Source organism: Pezoporus flaviventris, unplaced genomic scaffold (genome assembly GCF_033815535.1).
Source record: "Pezoporus flaviventris isolate CSIRO_AGI_PZ_B2104156 unplaced genomic scaffold, CSIRO_AGI_Pfla_v1 ptg000070l, whole genome shotgun sequence".
Lineage (NCBI taxonomy): Eukaryota > Metazoa > Chordata > Aves > Psittaciformes > Psittacidae > Pezoporus > Pezoporus flaviventris.
In genome coordinates this window covers 7,977,591-7,998,995 of record NW_026892618.1, presented here as the reverse complement: position 1 = coordinate 7,998,995, position 21,405 = coordinate 7,977,591, and the positions used below count along the sequence as shown (strand labels likewise).

Here is a 21,405-nt window from a genome sequence, read left to right as displayed (position 1 = left end):
AACACTTAAAGATTTTGTGTAATACCTTCAGGCTTTCTTTAGTATTCAGAAGGTTAATTGTGCCTCAGAAAACTCATCTAGACACAGTTCTTCAGGTATAAAGAACAAAGCAAACTTTGTGGAGCCAAATGTTTATTTTAAACACCAGCCTGGCAGGTCCGCTAGCGACAAGTCTTTTAGTTAGTTTATAATGAGTTTTAATTCATTCACTGCAGTCAAAAAGCATAGTCTAAATTAAAGATAGCTTTGGCTGCTCGTATTTTGTATGTTTGATTGGCAGGTCTTTAATTCGGTTTATTCAAAATAATGGTTTGAATGAAAATGGGATTCACAGTGATAGTTATAATTACCATACAACACCTGTACTTTTTTTGGACACCTGTAACTTAATATATGAATATCTCAATCACATTTTCCCCTGAAGCTAGGGAATATATTCTGCCAATAAATATTCTGAAAATGTTGCTTAATTTCTGAAAATTATGTCCAGCAATGAAATTATATAAACAACGATCAAAATTTAAAATTATATCCATAATCTTTAAAAGGCAGACATGTTTGAAATGCTCAGAATATTAATAATTTAAGAAATGGCAAGTACATAGCCATATAATTTCTATTCTGTGCAAGTAAAAATCGTAACAGTTTTATTTAAAAAATATAGTCTCGAAACTCTTTCAATGTTTATTTACTTTCTAAATATAGTCCAAAGTACTGTAAGCAACACATATGCAAGTTTCGTTAGAAAACGTGTGAAATACACAGAAAAAAAAATCTGGATTCCTCATTGGAATAACACACATTTGGTTATTGATCATTTATCAGATGTCATAGAGACGTCTAGTTGGTAGCTTCGGTAATGTATTTTTTCTCTTGCTGGATCCATCTGCGCCCTCGCCACCACTTCTCCAACTCGACCCCGGCAGCTGTTGGGCAGAAGCCCCTCGGCCAGTACTGCCCGTTGACCCACTCGGGGCTGAGGTTGGCTGAAAAGGGGAACGGCGCATGGTCCCTCCTCCGCTCCCTAGTAGCAGCTCGAGTTGCCTTCACAGGAGCCCCAGGTCTAAACATTACCCACCAGAGCCCCTCACCGATGATTCCCCACCCCCAAGGCCTCACTCCCTGCTACCTCTCGCACAGACCTGCAGGCTGTTCCGTGCGAACGTGAAAGCGCTGAACGCTCAGAGCCCAGCCCGCTGGGCTGCGCGGAAGAGGGGGAAGCTGTTAAGAGAGAAGTGACGGGTAGACAAACAAAACACGAAGCCTCAGTGGCCGAAACGAACAAAGAGCGCGACACAAAACTAGTCCATCCGCGGGATCCCCACAAGCGGAAATGGCGATCAGCTGTTCCAGGAGGGGCGGTAGCGCTGAGCGAGGACGCGGATTGGTAGGATTTTGCCGCAGACAGAGGGACGGGTCGGGATGGAGACGGGGCGCCGCAGTCCGAAAAGCGGGTCCAAGGCTGCTGTTCCTGCCGCTGACGGAGACCCCCACCTGCCACTTAACAGTCACTTGCGCGGGGGGAGGTGGAGGGGGGAGAGGACGGGAAGGCAAAGAAGAGAAAGGATGCGCTGAGCAGGCTGAACAGGAACATAGCAGCTTGACTGCGGGGCTGGAGTCCGGTCCCGGTCGAGACAGGCAGAGCAGCCGAACTTTCCCCTGGGACCGGTGCCGGGGAAAATGCATCAGCCGGCGTCCTACGGGAAGCCCGTCCTGAGCTGCGAGGGGGCCGCTTGGGGGCGGAGGGCGGGAAATGGGGGCGGAGGCAGCGGATAAAGAACCGTCTCCGCAACTCCCGCGTCTCACAGCCTTCCCCTCCCACATACTCCCCCGCCGTCTCCCACCCCCCCCACCCCCCTGCAGTCCTCAACCAGGTCGGATCCTGCGCAATATAGTGCTGCTCCGCTGGGCTGGTGGCGTTCAGCGAGCGCTTGTAAAGTGTGCGGTCATGTCTGGTAGAGGCAAAGGCGGGAAGGGGCTCGGCAAAGGTGGCGCTAAGCGCCACCGCAAAGTGCTGCGCGACAACATCCAGGGCATCACTAAGCCGGCCATCCGGCGCCTGGCTCGTCGTGGCGGCGTGAAGCGCATTTCGGGGCTCATCTACGAGGAGACACGCGGTGTACTGAAGGTCTTTCTGGAGAACGTGATCCGCGACGCTGTCACCTACACGGAGCACGCCAAGAGGAAGACGGTGACCGCGATGGACGTGGTGTATGCTTTGAAGCGCCAAGGACGCACTCTCTACGGCTTCGGCGGTTAAGTTCCGGTTGCAAACCGTACGCTGTCAAAACAAAAAGGCTCTTTTAAGAGCCACCCACAAATTTCACAACGAGAGCTGGTTATTACTAAACTTTCAAAAGTGCAATGTTCTAGACATTTTTGTATCGTTCAAGTGCAGAATGACACGCTTGCAATGTTACCATGTTTTGAATTGTGCAGTTTCAGAATTTTAAAGGTGCTAGAAAATATCTCATTCTAAAAGTTCAGGAGCACCTGAACAGTACAAAGTACCCATGTATGAATATGAGTTTTGAAAATAAAAACGAATTTAGTGCAGTTTTTTTTTATCGTTTATTTTTGTTTGGGTTTTTTTGTTTGTTTCGTCGGTTTTGTTTTTTTTTTTGTTTGGGTTGTTTTTTGGTTTTGTTGGTTTTTTTTTTTTGCTAGTGTAGGTTTTACCGCAACCACAGTAGCTGCAAAGCACAAAGACTGCAAATGTAGCGCCCAAGGGTTACAGGACGGAAATGCCTGTAATTGGGTTGGTATATTTTACTCCAATAGGAATGGAACTGTTACAATCCTCTAATTTGCATAACGCCCTTATAAATACGGGGGTAGGCGCCATTTTCTCTGTTGTTGAGGTACAGTGAAGATCTTGGAAAGAAACTTTTAAGGATGCCTGAACCAGCAAAATCCGCTCCTGCTCCAAAAAAGGGCTCCAAGAAAGCTGTCACCAAGACGCAGAAGAAGGGTGACAAGAAGCGAAAGAGAGCAAGGAAGGAGAGTTACTCGATCTACGTGTACAAGGTACTGAAGCAGGTGCACCCCGACACTGGCATCTCGTCCAAGGCCATGAGCATCATGAACTCCTTCGTCAACGACATCTTCGAGCGCATCGCCGGCGAAGCCTCGCGCCTAGCGCACTACAACAAGCGCTCCACTATCACCTCTCGGGAGATCCAGACGGCCGTGCGGCTCCTGCTGCCTGGTGAGCTGGCTAAGCATGCAGTTTCCGAGGGCACTAAGGCTGTCACCAAGTATACCAGCTCCAAGTAGAACAGTTCTAAAGTTTAAACCAAACGGCTCTTTTAAGAGCCCCCACTCCTTTTTAAAAAGAGCTGCAATTGCCGATTTTAGTCCAAATTAGTTAATTAAATCATTAAATACATAGGTTGTATGTTGATAGATACATTAACTTTCATTTTGCGCAGATTGGAGAAATAACCAGTAGCAAAAACTATTTTGTACTACTCAGAGTTCTTGATACTTTTTTAGATACTTTGTAGCAGCTTCTAAATTCGGAAACTGTGTGACTAAAAAACTTTCAACACCTACTCTGAAATTTTGCAATTGCACAACACAAGAATGTCTAAGTATTGTGAGCGTTCTAAAAACTATAAAGTTTAGTAATAACCAGCTCTCGTTGTGAAATTTGTGGGTGGCTCTTAAAAGAGCCTTGTTTTGATTGTGTACGGTCTGCAACCGGAACTTAACCGCCGAAGCCGTAGAGAGTGCGTCCTTGGCGCTTCAAAGCATACACCACGTCCATCGCGGTCACCGTCTTCCTCTTGGCGTGCTCCGTGTAGGTGACAGCGTCGCGGATCACGTTCTCCAGAAAGACCTTCAGTACACCGCGTGTCTCCTCGTAGATGAGCCCCGAAATGCGCTTCACGCCGCCACGACGAGCCAGGCGCCGGATGGCCGGCTTAGTGATGCCCTGGATGTTGTCGCGCAGCACTTTGCGGTGGCGCTTAGCGCCACCTTTGCCGAGCCCCTTCCCGCCTTTGCCTCTACCAGACATGACCGCACACTTTACAAGCGCTCGCTGAACGCCACCAGCCCAGCGGAGCAGCACTATATTGCGCAGGATCCGACCTGGTTGAGGACTGCAGGGGGGTGGGGGGGGTGGGAGACGGCGGGGGAGTATGTGGGAGGGGAAGACTATGGGACGCGGGAGTTGCGCAGGCGATTCCTTATCCACTACCTCCGCCCCCAAGCGGCCCCCTCGCAGCTCAGGACGGGCTTCCCGTGAGACGCTGACTGGGCCGCTTTCCTCGGCACCGGCGCTGTGGCGCGTCTGGTGGCTCTGCTGTCTGGACCGGGACTGCACTCCAGCCCCGTGCTGCCACTCGGCTCCTGCTCGAATTCAGTCTGCGCAACCTTTCGCTTCTCTCCCCTCCCGTCCTTGCCCTCCCTGCTCCGCGCAAGTGATTTTTCCGTGGCAGATCTGGGTTTCCGTCAGCGGCAGGAGCGGCAGGAGCGGCAGCCCCGGCCCCGTCTCGACTCTCCCAGCTCTCTGCGGCAAAATCCTACCAATCTGCGTCCTCACTCAGTGCTACCGCCCCGCCCAGGCTCTGGGCTCTTCATGTGCTGCTTTGTAATTTTTTTGTTGTCAGTGTTTGCCTGCACAGAGACCCTCCGCGGGTATCTTTATATAACCTCTGCCAACCTTGTCCCCCTTCGATCTACAGCTGCTTTCTGTTCGTAGAGTCCCTCTACATGCCGCTAAAGAGGAGGGGAAGGAAACTTCAGCTTCGTGATAAGATTTCCCCCACCCACCACTTTTTTAAAATGCAATGTAACATTTCTTTCGTGAGAACTAAAACGTAATCTTTTTTTTTCTTGGGGGGGGGGGGGGGGGGGGGGGTGGTAGTGGTGGTTTGGGTTTTCGTGCTTCTTTTAGCACATGCACACAAACCCATTCTTACATCTGTCCTACCTTTACCTATCAAGCATATTTTTTACCATTTCGAGAAAAGCTGAAAGCTTATAGAATTCTAAGAGAACAGATGTAAAGAAACAGCATCAGTTTCAACATCATGTTCCGGGAATCCTGTCTACTGGGGAAGCAAGAGACCTGGTCTTACTCAGCTCCTAAACAGAAACAAGCCTGTTACAGCACTCCCCCACTACCGCCTGAGTTCTCTCTTTGCTAACCAGATGCCATTTAAAATAGAAACGTTACTCATTTTTAATTCTTAACGACAACAGATCAGTGTTCTATTACCATAAACATTCCTGGTTTATGGCAGACTCATTCAAACTGGCAAAGTTTACTTTCTTACACATGTAATAGTCAACTAATTTATATTGAAATTAAACAATTTCACAATTAAAACCAAATAATTTGGGGGGGGCTCTTTTGTTCTTTCTTTGTTTTAACGTCACAAATTGTCACATATTTCTAGTGATTTTGGGACTCAAAGAATTTTTTCCATTTAATAAAGAGATTCTGAAGTAAATAAGTCTTCAAGGAATGTGAAAATCAGAATCTCCTTCAAAAACTTGTCAGGGATTTTATTTTCATATGGTTTCTGGTTTAATTCATATTTAGTCTTCTGTCGTGGTTTAAACCCAGTCAGGTAATTCGTTCGCTCACTTCCCCCCCTTTCTTGCCCTCCCCCTGCTCTCAGAGGGACGGAGAGGAGAATCGAAAAGAATGCAACTCCCACGGGTTGAGATAAGAACAGTTTAGTAACTAAGGTATAACACAAATCACTACTGCTACCACCAATGATAATAATGATAAAGGAAATAACAAGGGAAGAGAATACAACACCTCACCACCAGCCGACCGATAACTTGCCCCCCAAGCCCGACCAAGCTCCGACCGATACCTCCTCCAACCCTGCAGTCTCCCAGCCCTTCCGGCTAACTCCCAGTTACCTCCTGGGCATGACGTGCTGTGGTATGGAATAGCTCTTTGGTCAGTTTGGGTCAGGTGTCCCGTCTCTGCTTCCTCCTGGCTTCCCCTCCTCCCTGGCAGAGCATGAGGCTCACAAAGTCCTTGGCCAAACCAAAACATCCTTGTTATCAGCTCTGTTCCCGAGCTGAAAGTCAAAACACTGCACTGCACCAGCTACCAAGAAGGGGAAAAATGACTGCTGCTGCTGAACCCAGGACATTATCCACCCCTTATTCCATACCATTCACGTCATGCTCAGATCCCACATTTTCAATATACCATCACTCTTATCTCGGTGCACTCTTATCTTAGTGCACGGACCAGTCCCTATAAAGCTGCTGTGTCCATCTGGTCCACGATGTCAGGCTCCATCTCTTGTAACAGTCTTCCAGAGCAGGAGAGACTGTGTGCAGTGTTCACACTTGTGAATAACCTGGGCAATAGTGTCCATTGTTAAGTCCACCCCTCAGTCACGGGCCCATCTATATGTTGATCTCTGCTCTGATGGCATGAAGTGCCATGAGCCCACCAGGCTTAAAATAATTCACCGTCCCCTTCAGCAGTTTCTGCAGCTTGTTGCTGGGGACTCCCTACAGCTGCCTTCCATCTCCGACGCTTCCAAAGCACTGGAGGGGCCCAGTGGACTAGATACTTGCCCATACTGTCACACACACCCTGCCACTCATGACTGTCCATCCTTGGGGAAAACCTCTTGGTCCCCCTATATTGTCGTCTAACCCCAGACAAGACCCAAACCTGACTCTGCTTAACTTTTGAGATCAGACAAAATGGTTGTGGGTAGAACACAGCCTGTGTGTGTGCCAACATGCTGATCCCCATCACAATCAGCAGGCAGGTCCCAAGGATACCCAAAGGCCATTCAAAACCTTCAGAACTCTCACACGATGCTGCTGTACTTGTCACTGGGGCTGGTGCTGCTGCTGCGCTTGCCGGCTCTCCCACCGCCAGCTTCTCTTTTCCTGAGTCCAGCTCTTCCCCCTCTGCCTTGCTGGGAAATGCTGCGTGGTCTCCTGCATCCTACTGGGGCTCGGCAGGCGGCTTCCGGGGAATGCTCTCGGTCGTCGCGGGTCTCGGCTCGGCCGCGGGGCTGTGCTCCTCCGCGGGGCTCGGCTCTTCCGCGGTGCTCGGCTCCTCCGCCGCCTTCTCCCGCTGCTCGGCAGCCGCCTCCTTCCTCTCCTCGACCGCCCCGACCTCCTCCACCAGCAGCCGTCCCCTCGCGGCCTCCGGCCCCGCTCCCGCCGCCGCTTGGTCCCCGGGGCCGCTCTCCCGGGCCGGTTCGGCTGCCGCCGGCTCCCGGGCCCGCTCCCCCTCAGCTCCCCGCAGCCTCACGAAGATGGAGAGTAGGGTGAGGGCCAGGACGGTGAAGAGCAGCCGGACGGCCAGGTACAAGTCCACGGCCACGTCCGTCCCGCCCTGCTGCTGGAGCCCGCCCGTATTACAAGCCATTGCCATAAAGCACAGTGAGACAAGAACCTTAGCCCAGGCCCCACGCTTGATAAACACTAACACAGCAAATACCAGCTCTACATAAGTTACAACGGTCTGAAGCTGTGAGATCAACAAAAACAACTCTGAGAGCCAATAAATCAGCATTGTGACAAGTGACTATTAATCCGGTCAGATCTGTCGTTATCTCAACCCTTCGTGCCCCACATTGGGGGCCAAGAAGAACTGTCGTGGTTTAAACCGAGTCAGGTAATTCGTTCGCTCACTTCCCCCCCTTTCTTGCCCTCCCCCTGCTCTCGGAGGGACGGAGAGGAGAATCGAAAAGAATGCAACTCCCACGGGTTGAGATAAGAACAGTTTAGTAACTAAGGTATAACACAAATCACTACTGCTACCACCAATGATAATAATGATAAAGGAAATAACAAGGGAAGAGAATACAACACCTCACCACCAGCCAACCAATAACTCGCCCCCCAAGCCCAACCAAGCACCGACCGATACCTCCTCCAACCCTGCAGTCTCCCAGCCCTTCCGGCTAACTCCCAGTTACATCCTGGGCATGACGTGCTGTGGTATGGAATACCTCTTTGGTCAGTTTGGGTCAGGTGTCCTGTCTCTGCTTCCTCCCGGCTTCCCCTCCTCCCTGGCAGAGCATGAGGCTCACAAAGTCCTTGGCCAAACCAAAACATCCTTGTTATCAGCTCTGTTCCCAGGCCGAAAGTCAAAACACTGCACTGCACCAGCTACCAAGAAGGGGAAAAATGACTGCTACTGCTGAACCCAGGACAGTCTTCATATTCTGAGAACTCACAGTATTACTAAAAATTTTTACTGGTATTTTTAAATGAAGCTTCTCTGAAAAACAGGGGAAAACAAACCAAACACGTGTTTCAGAAGCAAACTTCCCACCTCTCTGACATCTTTCTTATTATAATGGTTCACACATTTTTAGGATAAGAAATTTCCTTTTTTTTTTTTCTTTTTTTTTCCTTCCTGTATCACCCCCTCCAGCATGCCTGAGAAAGTGTACTAGATACATATGTAAAAAGAAACTTGATATAGTTTTAGAAGATGCGTATATTTCTACATACAACACCTTTTTCAAACATCAGGTATCAGAGTTGGGTTGGTTTGGGTTTTGGTTGGGTTGTGGGTTTTTAATTATTTAAATATCTGTTATAGTTTAGGTCTATTTCCATTTCCTTCCTCACCAGACAACCTGGTTCAAAACTCTTCAGTGTTCTATTATGAAATTGGGTAAATCTATACCATATATATATATATATACACATGGGGGTCTATCTTACAATTGGGGGTAACCACTTACCTTGGAATTGTAACTATAACATTTAGGGAAGTATCATAGTCCATTTGACAGCATCCCCACCCCTCCCCCCTATAATAAGGCTGTCTTTGCTTCTCTGCTTAGTCACTTCATCAACACCCCCAGTCAGTTTTTGGTTGAATTCCTATATTTAAATTCAAGTCATCTACAGTCAAGGGAAGGATCTGTTGGTATATGTGTGTCAGCCTCCAATCAGATAAGTCTCTTATTTTTACAAAACAAATGCAATCAACAACTCCAAAATACAAATCAGAATGTTAAGTAAAGGCATCCGTAGGATCCATGGATAAATGAAACAGCTATAGAAAGATATCTCAAGAAGGAGAATGGCCACAAAGCCATCTCTTTTGCAGCAGCACACAATTGATGAAGCCCCATGGAATGTCTCAGGGAGGTTCTAGCAGTTCTGATTTATATTCCTAGGGGACATGGGTGGGGGTGCCTGTGCTGCACTTTTAGTTAAATTATTGATAAATACTACCTCTTAAATGTTACTTCTAACATGTAAAAAGTAAAAAAAAAAATAAATAAAACCAGCCTCCCCAAAACTGTTGAGGATACCAAGTATCAGTATATGGAAGTGTTCTTAAAATACAATGTATACAAGGGTTCATAAAATAGAGGCATTTCAAAATACACTGTAATTTGATTTTAAGGCCATTCATTTCTATGAGTTAAGCTCCGAGTCCACAAGTGCATTACAACACTGGCATACTGTGCTAAAATCCATCGGGCCATACAAAGTATTTGTTAAAAATTGCCCTCTAGAGCAATTTATTATTTCTACATGGCCTCACAGGCTGAAGCTCTTACAGGTCTGCATAGTGTATGGCTTTACTGGTCCCCTCTGATGGTATGCTTAGGATAACATACAAAAACATAGGTGCAGAGAGAAGGGAAATGCTTATAATTATCTCAAACATTTATGATATAGGGTAAGCATGCAAGGAAATGTCAGAAGATCTTCAGAAATGTATAGTGATAAGCCAGGATTAAGGGTAAAGAGAGCAGTAAAAGGGTTACACAGATTTGAGCAGCTTTTCAAGTATCTTAACTAAATTTAATCTCCACATGTGCATCAGAACAGATGGCACAACACTACTTAGAACACCCTTTGCTGATGTATAAAGGTGGGTTAATTGTGCCCAGCACATTTTCTTCCCAGTCCTATGCTAGGAAATCGGCACAGGGCTTGGGGGTAAAAGCCTGCAAGACGGAATCAGTTCTTAAAATGAAGTTAAACTACCACAGCCTGGAAACTGCGTAAGAAATAGCTTTTTCTCTGTGGTTAACTACTCATAGAATAGTTTGGGTTAGAAGGGACCTTCAAAGGTCACCTAGTCCAACACCCTTGCAATGAACAGAGACACCCTCAACTAGACCAGATGGCTCAGGACCACACCTCTCCTGCCCTTGAATGTCCCCTGGGATGGTGCATCCACCAACTCTGGGCTATTTGTGACAGTATTTGATCACCCTCATTGTAAAAAAAAATTATTCCTCACATCCAGCCTGAATCTTCCGTCTTTCAGTTTAAAACCATTACCCCCCTATCTTATCGCAACAGGCCCTGCTATGAAGTCCGTCACCATATTTCTTATAGGCCTATTTCAAGTACTGAACTATCAACTGATGTCAAAAAAAGAAGGGGGGGGGGGGGGGAGGAGAGAAAGGAGGAGAATCCTCAATAGTTAATATGTGTTGCATCAAAGCTTAATGCAAGAACTCAAAAAAGAGGGGAAAGTGTTTTTATTTCAAAGCAAAAATGATTTCACTCCCACATCCTAACATACACACTCAAAAGACCACGTCTGCAAGTGGGCAGGACAGTATCTTTTGCAGAGACTGACAGGATAAGGCATATTTGCTATGAGTCCTCCAGATGGTCTCCAGTGAGGAAGAAATGATGGCTACAATATGTTCATCTTTGAATGATATTCTGTATCATTCAGAAGCTAGCAACAATTCTATTATTCTGTCTCTCCAACTTCTAACACTTCTGTGACCATTAGAATTTACTCACCAACTGTTGTCTCCATATCCAAATGCCTTATTGGTCCAGGGCTGATTGTTATCTTCCTCTGTCTTCTCTCAGTTACTTTAACTCATGTTGTCCCTTGCTTTATGCATTGCTTTGTTTTCACAGACTGGGTGTCCCAGACAAGCTGCAGGAAGATTTGGGTTCTGCTATCTAGGTACAATCCTCACACTCCATACTTAAAATTATTCTTCTGTTCTTCTTTCCAGAGCATGCGTATACTACCCATTTCCAGGGTTCTGGGAATAGTTGTTTATTCACATGTTTTACACAAATATTCATTCTCCCCCTCCATCTCACTATTTCAGTTACTAATGTGTATGAATACTCACTGGAGTTGTAAAGGCCACCACTCATTTCTAAGAGAATTTAAGGCTTCAGCTACAGCATACTGAAACTCACCAAACGTCAGGGGAGCGTCTTTTGTAACACTGCTGCACACTGTACTCTATACTGTCACCTAGGACATTGGGACACTCCTACAATGGGATGGATGTTTTCAGACTGCAACCTGTGTGCTACTGGACTTTGCCACAGTGCTGTCCTATAAGCAGTAACTATCCCTGGATAAAGAAAATTAGAGAGTCTGGAAATGTCTCCTCTCTTGGAATTTCACATTAAGAAGAACTTTTTTTGTGCTGGTAAGCAGTACCTGCTCTTGTTCTTTGTGGTCTAAAGTATGCTATTTTCCTGACTTTTAAAAAGGTGTGAAAATGCAATGTGGACCCAATTTTAGAAATAAGGCAATGCATCTTTTACAATATAGAAACACTATAACAGCACAATTTTCTAACTAGAAGAGTTTGTCTCTCAAAGCCAAGTATCAAACTGAGCTTACAGTTTTCATTGAGACAAAGAATTTAAACACTATATCCCAAATGCTGCTGAATCTTGTGAACCTTGACCAAAGAATATAAGGAACCTTGTATAAGATAAATCACTGTGACCTTTGTACAATGCCAGTTGTAAGCAGAGCAGGATGTTTAGGTTGAAAGTATCTGAAACTAACAGATGCTCAGGATGAGCTTTAGCTAAACTGACTGATAAGTAAAAGAATGGGAAGGAATCATTTACCTATATCAGCAGTGTTGCCAAATCCTAAAAACTGGCGTAAACATTTATCTAGTGCGCATGCTTCAAAGACTGCTGGAACAAGAATTCAAGAAGCAGACAAGTGATAAAGACTGTTGGAAAAAGTAAAACGACCGCCAGAGAACACCAGAGCGGCTGTAAAGCTTTCAAATGGACAATAGAGGGCAGCAAAGATAGTGAAATAACAGCCTATGACTAAGCGCGCTTATGTTAATGACTTCCAAAAATTGTAACACATATGCATTAACCCTGTAAACGTAAGCAATGTAAGCGCAACCAGTCGTTGGGAGCCCTTATGGAGGAGAATCCCCAGTGCATTCCCAGCACTGAAATAAAGAATTCGTGATTAACAGTAGCTAATAATTGCTGTCAAGTGTATTTCTTTGTTCAGCTAGAGCAAGATCTCCTGCAAAAAGTAAAGAAATGCTGCTGGACTTTTCTGATACCAGAGGAACCTCTCACTTTGAGTTAGGAAACCTCATACTAAGTCATCTCTGTGTATTTTGGATTAAAAAAATCTTATATGAAAACAGGACAACCATCTATGGCAAATTCAGCTATATCTCTATATCATAGTGTATTTGGGTTTTGTTTTGGCAAACACCTCCCAAGGTCTATTCTGTATTAGACTTAACTGATAAACAGTTTCTCTGAATTTTATACAAAGTGCAAAATGTCTTTCAATTCCCTATGTACTTTATCTTTGTTCACAAAACCCCAACGTAATTAAATATTCCTGATACCTGTTCTTAGTTGTACCTTATGAAATTATTTCCCTCACACACACCCTTTGGGATTTTTGTTGCTGTTCCTTTTTAGTTAAGAGATTCAATATCATATGCAAAGTGGTATGATTCCAGATAGGATTTATCACTTCTGTAAGGAGCAAAGAGTCAGGCCCACTGCATAAGCTAGTTCCCCACTGTTCCTCATATCAATAGTACAGCTATCTGCAGCTGTTATAGACTTCAAAATACAGCTTTAACATTTTAATTATTAGCCTGGTCCAGTAGTACAAACTATGACAGACCATTAGTGTTTTCTCATAATATATTACACCCCAAAACCACTTCAGACTCGGGCATTGTGATTTAAGGCTCATATAAGCTCACCCTTTGTGCAAAAACCTTACACATCTGTTTCTTTCTCAGCTGCTGGTGTGTTAGCTCCACCCCCCACCCCGCTTTTTTTTTTTCAATTCAAGCATGCAACTCTCCAAATGAGCCCAAATAATACTATATTTATTAAAACAGCCCAACATCTTCAAGAGACTAGAGAAAAACTGATGGAAATTAAGGAAAATAAAGCCTGTTTCCTTATCTCACCCCTCAAAAAACATTTATTTCTTGAACCTGAGAAAAACAAGAGCACCATTTTTCCTAAACTGCTGTTGAAATTTAAGTATCCCGACTGTTGTCACGTAACTAATATCAACCTTATAAAATATTAAAATAAATATTTTACTTAAATTATTAACAATTTTATAAAAGATGCATGATAAAAGAAGGTTGATATAAATAAATAGATTTCACAGAAAGCAACAGGAAACGAGTTTACTTTCACTAAGACTCATTTCTGCAGTCATTTTGGAAAACACTTCCTAAAATAAAGAAAGCAAACACCCAAACAAGAAAACAAACAAAAAAAAAAACAAACCCAAACCAACCCAAAAAGCTGTTCTTGAAAAACACAAATCCTATATCACTGAACAAATTAGTGGCGTGGGGAACGAATTGCAGAGACTATCTTAATTTTCAGAGTATTTATTCCCAATACATTCGCCCCTTTTACTCTTCAGAGGAGAAGTAGCAGAAAATGGCTGAAAGTGACAAAAACAAGGGAAAGGAAATGGTGCGCGGAGGCACTTCATTGGTCAGATTTTGCTGCAGAGTCCAAGTACTTCACACGGAGAAAGAAAGATTTCCTAAGCTGGGGTGTATCAGCAGTTAACAGAAAACCAAGGTTTCTGCAGAGTGAGGTTTTCCAAGGGAAATATTTCCTCTAAGCAATTCTCTGTAGGTCTTCGTTGCTGAGTTAGAGTGAAGGCTGTGCTCTACTCAATCCAACCGCTTCTTAAAGGCACAGCTACTCTTTTGTCGCAGTGAAAACCTAAAGACTTTATTTTTGACACTTCAGTGGAACAGTTAGACTTTCCCAAATTACACATAAAGGACTAGCAGAATGAGAAGAATAAGTGAGAAAATGCGACAGAAAGTCAATGATTGTTTTGGAACTCTATATTTTTCAGGCACTAACTACAGAGCTACCAAGGAGGAGAACAGAGATTTTGCAGCTGAGCTTACAATCAGGGAAAAGATATATTTTCCAGGTAGGTTCAATTAAAAAATTATAAATATGACATAGACAGAGTCTCTTCTATACTCGATGACAAGTTTTTAGTCACCAATACTCCTTGGAAAACACTTCCTTTTTGCTCAGTTCAGCAAACATTTTCAGGCCCCTAAACATAGACGGGAGACAACTTATATAAACAGGCATCCCTAACAATTCACACAGGACACCAAGAAACATCAGGGATACCACTAGTGTGTTCTGGAGAAGACACCAGCATAAAAGCACCCTGCTTTTGAAAACGGTGCCGTCAGAAGTTATACTCACCACCAACCCTGCCCCTAGCTCTCTCTAGAAATACAAGGGTTATCACAGGAATAAAATAGAAGTGCTTGGAAAGGAATGAAGGTGCCCGTGGCGCTGGGGGGGGGGGGGGGGGGGGGGCTTTCATCAGGAAATATCAGACCACGAGTGGTAAAGCAATGAGAAAACTACCGGCCAAGGCAGTGCCTTTCCTGGAAAGGCGGGAAAAGGCTGCTTCTACCACAAGCCTTCCCTCCTCCACCACTACCCACCAAAAAAAACCCCAACAAAACAAAAAAAAAAACCACAAACCAAAACCCAAAGAAAAAGAAAGATTTGTTAAAGAAAACTGCTTCTGCTGTCAGGACAATGAACCGTAATATTGCTACCATAAGAACATCAAGAAGGCATTGACAATAGACATACTCTGAATAAATTTTTCTAATCGAAATGCAGGAGACTGACTCTATTAAGAGCCATCTTTATGAATTCAAATTTCGTATAAATGATTTTAGCACACAGCGGCAGATAAATATAATTCGTTTAGAGCTAAGAATCTGTTCATTCAGAAAAAGAAAGCCCAAGATAATAGCTGATTTTGTGACACCTGAACAGATATTCACCCTAAACTGGTGTGTCTTAGCAAGATCACCTCAGAATTAATTAACTACAGCAAACTTGTTTGGACACCGTCAGAACCCTTTAAAAACCATTTAAATTGCGATTCTCACACTTTGTTTGGTACTTACTTGACAGATTGCAGGCTCTTGATCACTATAAAGCTACAGGGAAAAGCATTACTTCCTACACAGAATTAAGAAGTTACAGCTCTCTTTAGTGGCCATGTGGTGGCTCTTAAAAGAGCCTTTGGGTTTTTGGTAAGTCAGGCAGATGAATCTGTTAGAACCTTAAGCGCGCTCGCCACGGATGCGCCGCGCCAGCTGGATGTCCTTGGGCATGATGGTGACGCGCTTGGCGTGGATGGCACACAGGTTGGTGTCCTCGAAAAGCCCCACCAGGTAAGCCTCGCTCGCCTCCTGCAGCGCCATCACGGCCGAGCTCTGGAAGCGCAGGTCGGTCTTGAAGTCCTGCGCGATCTCGCGCACCAGGCGCTGGAAGGGCAGCTTGCGGATCAGCAGCTCCGTCGACTTCTGGTAGCGCCGGATCTCGCGCAGCGCCACCGTGCCGGGACGGTACCGGTGCGGCTTCTTCACGCCGCCCGTGGCGGGCGCGCTCTTGCGGGCAGCTTTGGTAGCCAGCTGCTTGCGGGGCGCCTTCCCGCCGGTTGATTTACGCGCCGTCTGCTTCGTACGAGCCATCCCTACCGGAAGACGCTCCGCAAAACTGAGCGATGAGAATCTGTCGCAAAGCCAGCCTCAGGGCCCCCCTATTTATAGCCATCACGGCCCTGTGATTGGCTTGCCGGAAAGCACGAGTTCCATTGGATAGCTTGAAGGATTTGAAATGCCCGCCTCCTGGTGCTTGCGGCCTGGATTGCAACGGCCGTTTGTCGCTCCGCATCCCCTCCCCCGATGAAGGCGGCGTTCCGGTCACTCAACCCCTCCACCCCCCTGTTTTGCCCGCCGAAAGGAGCCGGCAGCGGCGGCGCGCTCTCGCCACAGTGGAACCTGCCAGTGAAACCGCGGTGTTTGTCCCGGCTCCGCAGCAGGCGCTTTTGTCGCCTCCGCTGTCCCTGGCGCGCATGAATTCAGCCGCCTTGAGAAAGGTTTTTTCTAAAGGCAGACTTACCAAGCACATCCTGCACCATCCGCAATTCGATAAAGCGCTGCCATTCACTTTTTCTTTTTTAAGCACCTCTTACTTCTATTACGAAGTAATAGTAACTTATTACTTAGACTCTATGAGGAATATCTTTATTCTTCTCTATCAAAAAGAAAAGGCAAAATAAACTGTTGCTTCCAGATAAAGTCTCGGCATGAATTAAACCATATGGATCCTTCTACAGTTTCATTTCAGCTGTGCGCAGAGCCACAAATTTCATGAAACATTGTATCCCAAATGTTGCGCATACGCAGACTAATCCAGACGGAGCTCTCCGAGTAAACAAGCTGCTCTGGCTTGCGGCCAAGTTGCTAGAGACTGACAGCTGAGGGTTAAAAGTAGACGACAGTGATTTACTCTAAATTGGAGAACCTGCATTGCCATAAGATTGTTTTGTAAGAGAAAAGCCCACTCAAACAGAAAAGCTTTATTTCATATCGAAATGTCCTGAAGGTTGCAGTGCATGTTTATCTGCACTTACTCAAAACCTAGAGCAGATAGTAACTTGAATATGAGAAAGGGGAAACTAATGGCTCTATAGCGTTTTTCTTGCAGACATGCACGATGAACAGTTGGGGTGGGGAACACGCAAGATGACCCGCATCATTACTAGCACTTCAACAGATTTTTTCCTATGATTGAACGCTACTACCTACTCAGGGAAATAACACTAAATACAAGTACCACTCACCGAATACAGTGTGAACGACTCTTTTACTGAAAATGTGGGTGGCTCTTAAAAGAGCCTTTGGGTTATGCGATCCTTCCACCAATTACTTGGAACTGGTATACTTGGTGACAGCCTTGGTGCCCTCGGAGACTGCATGCTTGGCCAGCTCACCCGGCAGCAGGAGCCGCACGGCCGTCTGGATCTCCCGAGAGGTGATGGTAGAGCGCTTGTTGTAGTGTGCCAGGCGGGAGGCTTCGCCGGCGATGCGCTCGAAGATGTCGTTGACGAAGGAGTTCATAATGCCCATGGCCTTGGACGAGATGCCAGTGTCGGGGTGCACCTGCTTCAGCACCTTGTACACATAGATAGAATAGCTTTCCTTCCTAGTCTTTCTACGTTTCTTGTCACCCTTCTTCTGCGTCTTGGTGACGGCTTTCTTGGAGCCCTTCTTCGGAGCAGGAGCGGATTTTGCTGGTTCCGGCATTTTACAAGTCTGTCCCTACCCGCCTACTGCAGAAACGACGTAAATACACTACCGGTGCCCCCATATTTATAGGGACGGTATGCAAATAAGATGACTCAGTGCTGTTCTTTTCTATTGGACAGTCAGAGTCTGTGATGTCAAACTACATGGCATCTTTGATTGGTAGCTCTTTCATCTCTCTACCCATTGGTTAACATTACAATCTCAGTCTCCGCCAATCAAAAGTCTCACCGAACCTCAGAAGGAAGGGATAAAAAGGCTGGGTGGCAACTACCGCGTTTTTCCCTGTATCTTTTTTTTTGTGGTGGTATTCTTTCTTTTTTTCTGTTTGGTTTTATTTTATTTTCTAGCCTTTATCTGAGGTATGTCTGGGCGTGGCAAGCAGGGTGGGAAGGCGCGTGCTAAGGCTAAGTCGCGCTCGTCACGGGCCGGACTGCAGTTCCCCGTGGGCCGCGTCCACCGCCTGCTGCGAAAGGGCAACTACGCGGAACGGGTGGGCGCCGGCGCCCCGGTGTACCTGGCAGCCGTGCTGGAGTACCTGACGGCCGAGATCCTGGAGCTGGCAGGCAACGCGGCCCGCGACAACAAGAAGACTCGCATCATCCCGCGGCACCTGCAGCTCGCCATCCGCAACGACGAGGAGCTCAACAAGCTGCTGGGCAAGGTGACAATCGCGCAGGGTGGTGTGCTGCCCAATATCCAGGCTGTGCTGCTGCCCAAGAAGACCGACAGCCATAAAGCTAAAGCCAAGTAGAATTTTTGACAAACAACCCAAAGGCTCTTTTCAGAGCCACTCCCATTTTCTTAAAATGAGCCGGAACACCCGAGGTATCTTCAGTTTTATTTTTCTAGTTTGTGGATGTTTACCTGCTTTTTTTTTTTTGTTTCTTTCTAAAAGTCATGTTTTTATGTAAACTTTTCCTAGTTTTACTCTTTTGAAAAGCCAATAAAAGGTGGCAGTCACAAGTCATGAAACCTGTCACCGCCGCATGGTTTAGGAGGGACGCAGAACAGGTCAAGGGTGGACTCGCCACCCCTGTCTCAGCGGTGGTGGGCAGCCGCACCCCTCTCCGGGCAGAGATACGCTGTTGTTTCGGGGTGGGGGGATGGCTGTACTCGGCCACGGTGAGGCGCGAAGCTGCCTCCAGCTAATCCGCGCGGTTTTCAAACCCGGGTAGGGTTGGAGCGCGCTGTCTTCCACGCGCAGCTCCTGCTGGTGCCGTAGAGGTGAAAAGTATCCTGACTGATATTGTGTAGCGGCTGCTTCGTCTACCTATTGAGGTTCTTTTCTTACTTGCGTTTTGTGGCTTTCAGGCAATAGTGGCAGAACTGTGTTTCTCTGAGATGCCGGCCTGTAACCAAGCCGGAGTGGTTTTCAAAGCACAGCATCAACTATTATGAATGATTGGCGTGGCAAGGGAAATTGTAATGCAGGATGGCAAGTTAAACCAAAAGAGGGTCAAGTATGCTTTTCTGTAGCATGTGAGTGCCTATTGAAGCACTATGGAAAGTCATGTGTAATTGCAGCAGGGGATAGGCATGTACTAGTCTACACTTCAACTGAGGCTTCAATCATTTTTTATTCTGACATCATGGGTGGCATTTAAAGGTGCTGTTGGGCTTTTCTACAAAGGTTTCCTCTTACTGGGCACCCTCCTGGGTGCTGCTTTCATTAGTGCCGCCTTTGTGAGCTAGATAGCCTTATCTTTTGGGGCCTCTTGAGTGTAGTGGCTGCTGGCTGCTTGGGATTTTTGAAGTCCCCTTTAGCCCACTGGAGCACAGGAGCCCTGTGCTCTCCTTGGCGGTGAACATACCCCCGGATTCAGGCTCGGTGGCGCTTGGCCCTTGGAGTTTGGAGCCGTTCCTCACCGCCTCCGGCTCCTCGGCAACCGGAGCCAAGACGACGGCAAAAGCATCGGGTATGGCTGGGGACAGGAGAGGCCGGAATTTGTAGGGAGGAGTCTCTCGACCATTGGTGCATCGAGGATCCAGCTGTGCTGGAATGTAGAGAAGGTTCAGCTCACTTTTATTTCCTCTACACAGTTTACTCATTTGCTTTCACTGTAAAGGAATATGTTAGGCAGATATAGATAAAACAGGCATTTACTTTTTCCTATTCAGTAGTGTTTTATGAGGAAGAAAAAGCTGCCCGAAGGGTAGGCAGGAACACAGTTACAGAAGCCTTCGAAGGAGCTGCCCGGGGGTAGGGAATGTTTCCTTTGTTCTTTAAAAGAGCCCCTTGAGCACTAAGGAGAGAAAAATTGCTGCTTTTAGCAGTGTCCTGCCTCAGGAGGCAGATGAGTGAGTCATTGTGGTAATGGTTAATCGCAAATATTTTTCAAGCAGAGATATAACTGGGGGGGGGGGGGGGGTGCCCGACTCAAGTGCCGCTTGGAAACAGGATGGTTTCGCGTCGCGGGTCTGGCTTTAAACAGTACTTGCTGCTTACACAATTTTCAAGACTTTTTTTTTTTTGTGGTTTGTTTTGTTTTTTTTTTTCCTCCTGAAATACAAAGGACTTTTTTATCCCCACCCCCCATCAGCCCTGTCTTATTGAAAAAAAAAAAAAAAAAAGAAAAAAACCCAAAACACATTAGGGATTAATCTTCTACCATTTAGAGATAGACTTTGAAGCAATATTAACCACAGGACTTTAGTAGTAGCCATGCTGAAACTTGAGACTAGAGCTACGTTTTGGGAAAAAGTGTTGTTTTTTTCTTTTTTCTATAATAATTTCGGTTTCTTGTATATTGAGTATATTATTCTTGTAGGTAAGTATATTCAGCAGAAGAACCTTCTGTTAGTGGATACTTAGTAGGTGGGAGGAGATTGTCTAGGTCTGAAGCCAAGGACTGATTTGTAGAAAGGCCTGGTTGGGCCGTTTGAAATCCCTGTTTCGAAACAAAGGCCTCACATGTTTTCTTTTTGCTCTCAAAATCAAAAAGCTGTTAGGAGGGAGTGTTTCTTTTCAGGAGCAATGTCACACTGAAGTACCTGAGAAGACAGTACCTCTGTTTCACTGGCCTTAGAAATTACAGGAGGTTTTTGCTCACCAATGATGTTTGAAAAAAAATCCCTTGAAAACGAAAGTATTATCAAATGAAGTATGAGTAGATTGAAATCTAGTCTAAAGTATGTTTTCCTATTATCTTCACTCAAAACTAGTTACATTCAGTAATGGTAAAGTGCTACATATTCTTCCTTTCTAGCCAAGCTTTCACCTTGAGATAGCACATACAAAGAGCTCAGTTTCCTTATATAGCAATTTATAACTAGTGTTCTATTTTCTATACCACCAGCAGTATTTTCATGATCATTTTGTTTCAGGCAAGATGCTTTAAGCTAGCATATTTACCAGAAAAGTGGGCAAGTTAGAGTGTTTGCCTAGGCCAAGATAAGTAAATGGAATTAAATGCTTTGTGCCAAGGATTTCTCCATGAAAATGTGGGTTAAACTTATTTAACATTTAAGCAGCACAGTGTATACAAAGGCTAAACATTTATAAATATTTTCATAAACTACTCTTAAATCTCTTCACTCCAGATTTTAGTTCCTCTATTACCATTCTGCAACCATACATAGCAAACCAAAATACAGTAAATTGGGAGTATCTTGAAGATCTGGTGTAATGTGTAAAAACCTCTTGAATTTTATCAGTAATTTTCATATTCATCTTGAAAATAGACCTTCATAGGTATCAAATAAAGTTAAAAAATGTTATTGATATTGTTGCTTATTCCTCTTAGATACACAGTGCAGGATTAACTTATACATTGGTAACATGAAAAAGTCATATGCCTCTACTCACAATTTCAGAGGCTCTGACATTCAGAAAATTTGAATGAAAGTCTGAAAGCCAATTGCACTAAAACTGAGAAATGCAGCAGAAACCTTCATTTGCAGGTAAGAATGAATGCTTCAAGTGTAATATCAACAGAAAAGCAGATTTCTGCAAGCTGCAGCTAAGTCCTTGTGTGTCTTTCTCTTTGCATTTTCTGTGAGTCTCCTGACATTTCTGTGGCAC

General features: G+C 45.4%; 5 protein-coding genes across 5 annotated transcripts; 3 read left to right on the top strand and 2 right to left on the bottom strand.

Annotated features, from left to right (window-relative positions):
- The first annotated feature begins 1,924 nt into the window (after window positions 1-1,924).
- On the top strand, window positions 1,925-2,341 carry LOC133279017 (histone H4). The gene has a single exon (XM_061472357.1). The coding sequence runs from the start codon at window positions 1,949-1,951 to the stop codon at window positions 2,258-2,260; it is 312 nt and encodes a 103-aa protein (XP_061328341.1). The 5' UTR covers window positions 1,925-1,948; the 3' UTR covers window positions 2,261-2,341.
- Window positions 2,342-2,709: 368 nt separating this feature from the next.
- On the top strand, window positions 2,710-3,347 carry LOC133279015 (histone H2B 7). Its single transcript, XM_061472355.1, has one exon. The coding sequence runs from the start codon at window positions 2,896-2,898 to the stop codon at window positions 3,274-3,276; it is 381 nt and encodes a 126-aa protein (XP_061328339.1). The 5' UTR covers window positions 2,710-2,895; the 3' UTR covers window positions 3,277-3,347.
- Window positions 3,348-3,678: 331 nt separating this feature from the next.
- Window positions 3,679-4,045, bottom strand: LOC133279018 (histone H4). The gene has a single exon (XM_061472359.1). The coding sequence runs from the start codon at window positions 4,019-4,021 to the stop codon at window positions 3,710-3,712; it is 312 nt and encodes a 103-aa protein (XP_061328343.1). The 5' UTR covers window positions 4,022-4,045; the 3' UTR covers window positions 3,679-3,709.
- Window positions 4,046-16,925: 12,880 nt separating this feature from the next.
- LOC133279014 (histone H2B 8) lies at window positions 16,926-17,435 on the bottom strand. Its single transcript, XM_061472354.1, has one exon. The coding sequence runs from the start codon at window positions 17,379-17,381 to the stop codon at window positions 17,001-17,003; it is 381 nt and encodes a 126-aa protein (XP_061328338.1). The 5' UTR covers window positions 17,382-17,435; the 3' UTR covers window positions 16,926-17,000.
- A 274-nt stretch (window positions 17,436-17,709) lies between these two features.
- On the top strand, window positions 17,710-18,178 carry LOC133279011 (histone H2A-IV). The gene has a single exon (XM_061472351.1). The coding sequence runs from the start codon at window positions 17,746-17,748 to the stop codon at window positions 18,133-18,135; it is 390 nt and encodes a 129-aa protein (XP_061328335.1). The 5' UTR covers window positions 17,710-17,745; the 3' UTR covers window positions 18,136-18,178.
- Window positions 18,179-21,405: the final 3,227 nt, after the last annotated feature.

Coding starts and splice junctions, on each gene's coding strand:
- LOC133279015 (XM_061472355.1), top strand. CDS start 2,896: ATGCCTGAACCAGCAAAATCCGCTCCTGCTCCAAAAAAGGGCTCCAAG.
- LOC133279018 (XM_061472359.1), bottom strand. CDS start 4,021: ATGTCTGGTAGAGGCAAAGGCGGGAAGGGGCTCGGCAAAGGTGGCGCT.
- LOC133279017 (XM_061472357.1), top strand. CDS start 1,949: ATGTCTGGTAGAGGCAAAGGCGGGAAGGGGCTCGGCAAAGGTGGCGCT.
- LOC133279014 (XM_061472354.1), bottom strand. CDS start 17,381: ATGCCGGAACCAGCAAAATCCGCTCCTGCTCCGAAGAAGGGCTCCAAG.
- LOC133279011 (XM_061472351.1), top strand. CDS start 17,746: ATGTCTGGGCGTGGCAAGCAGGGTGGGAAGGCGCGTGCTAAGGCTAAG.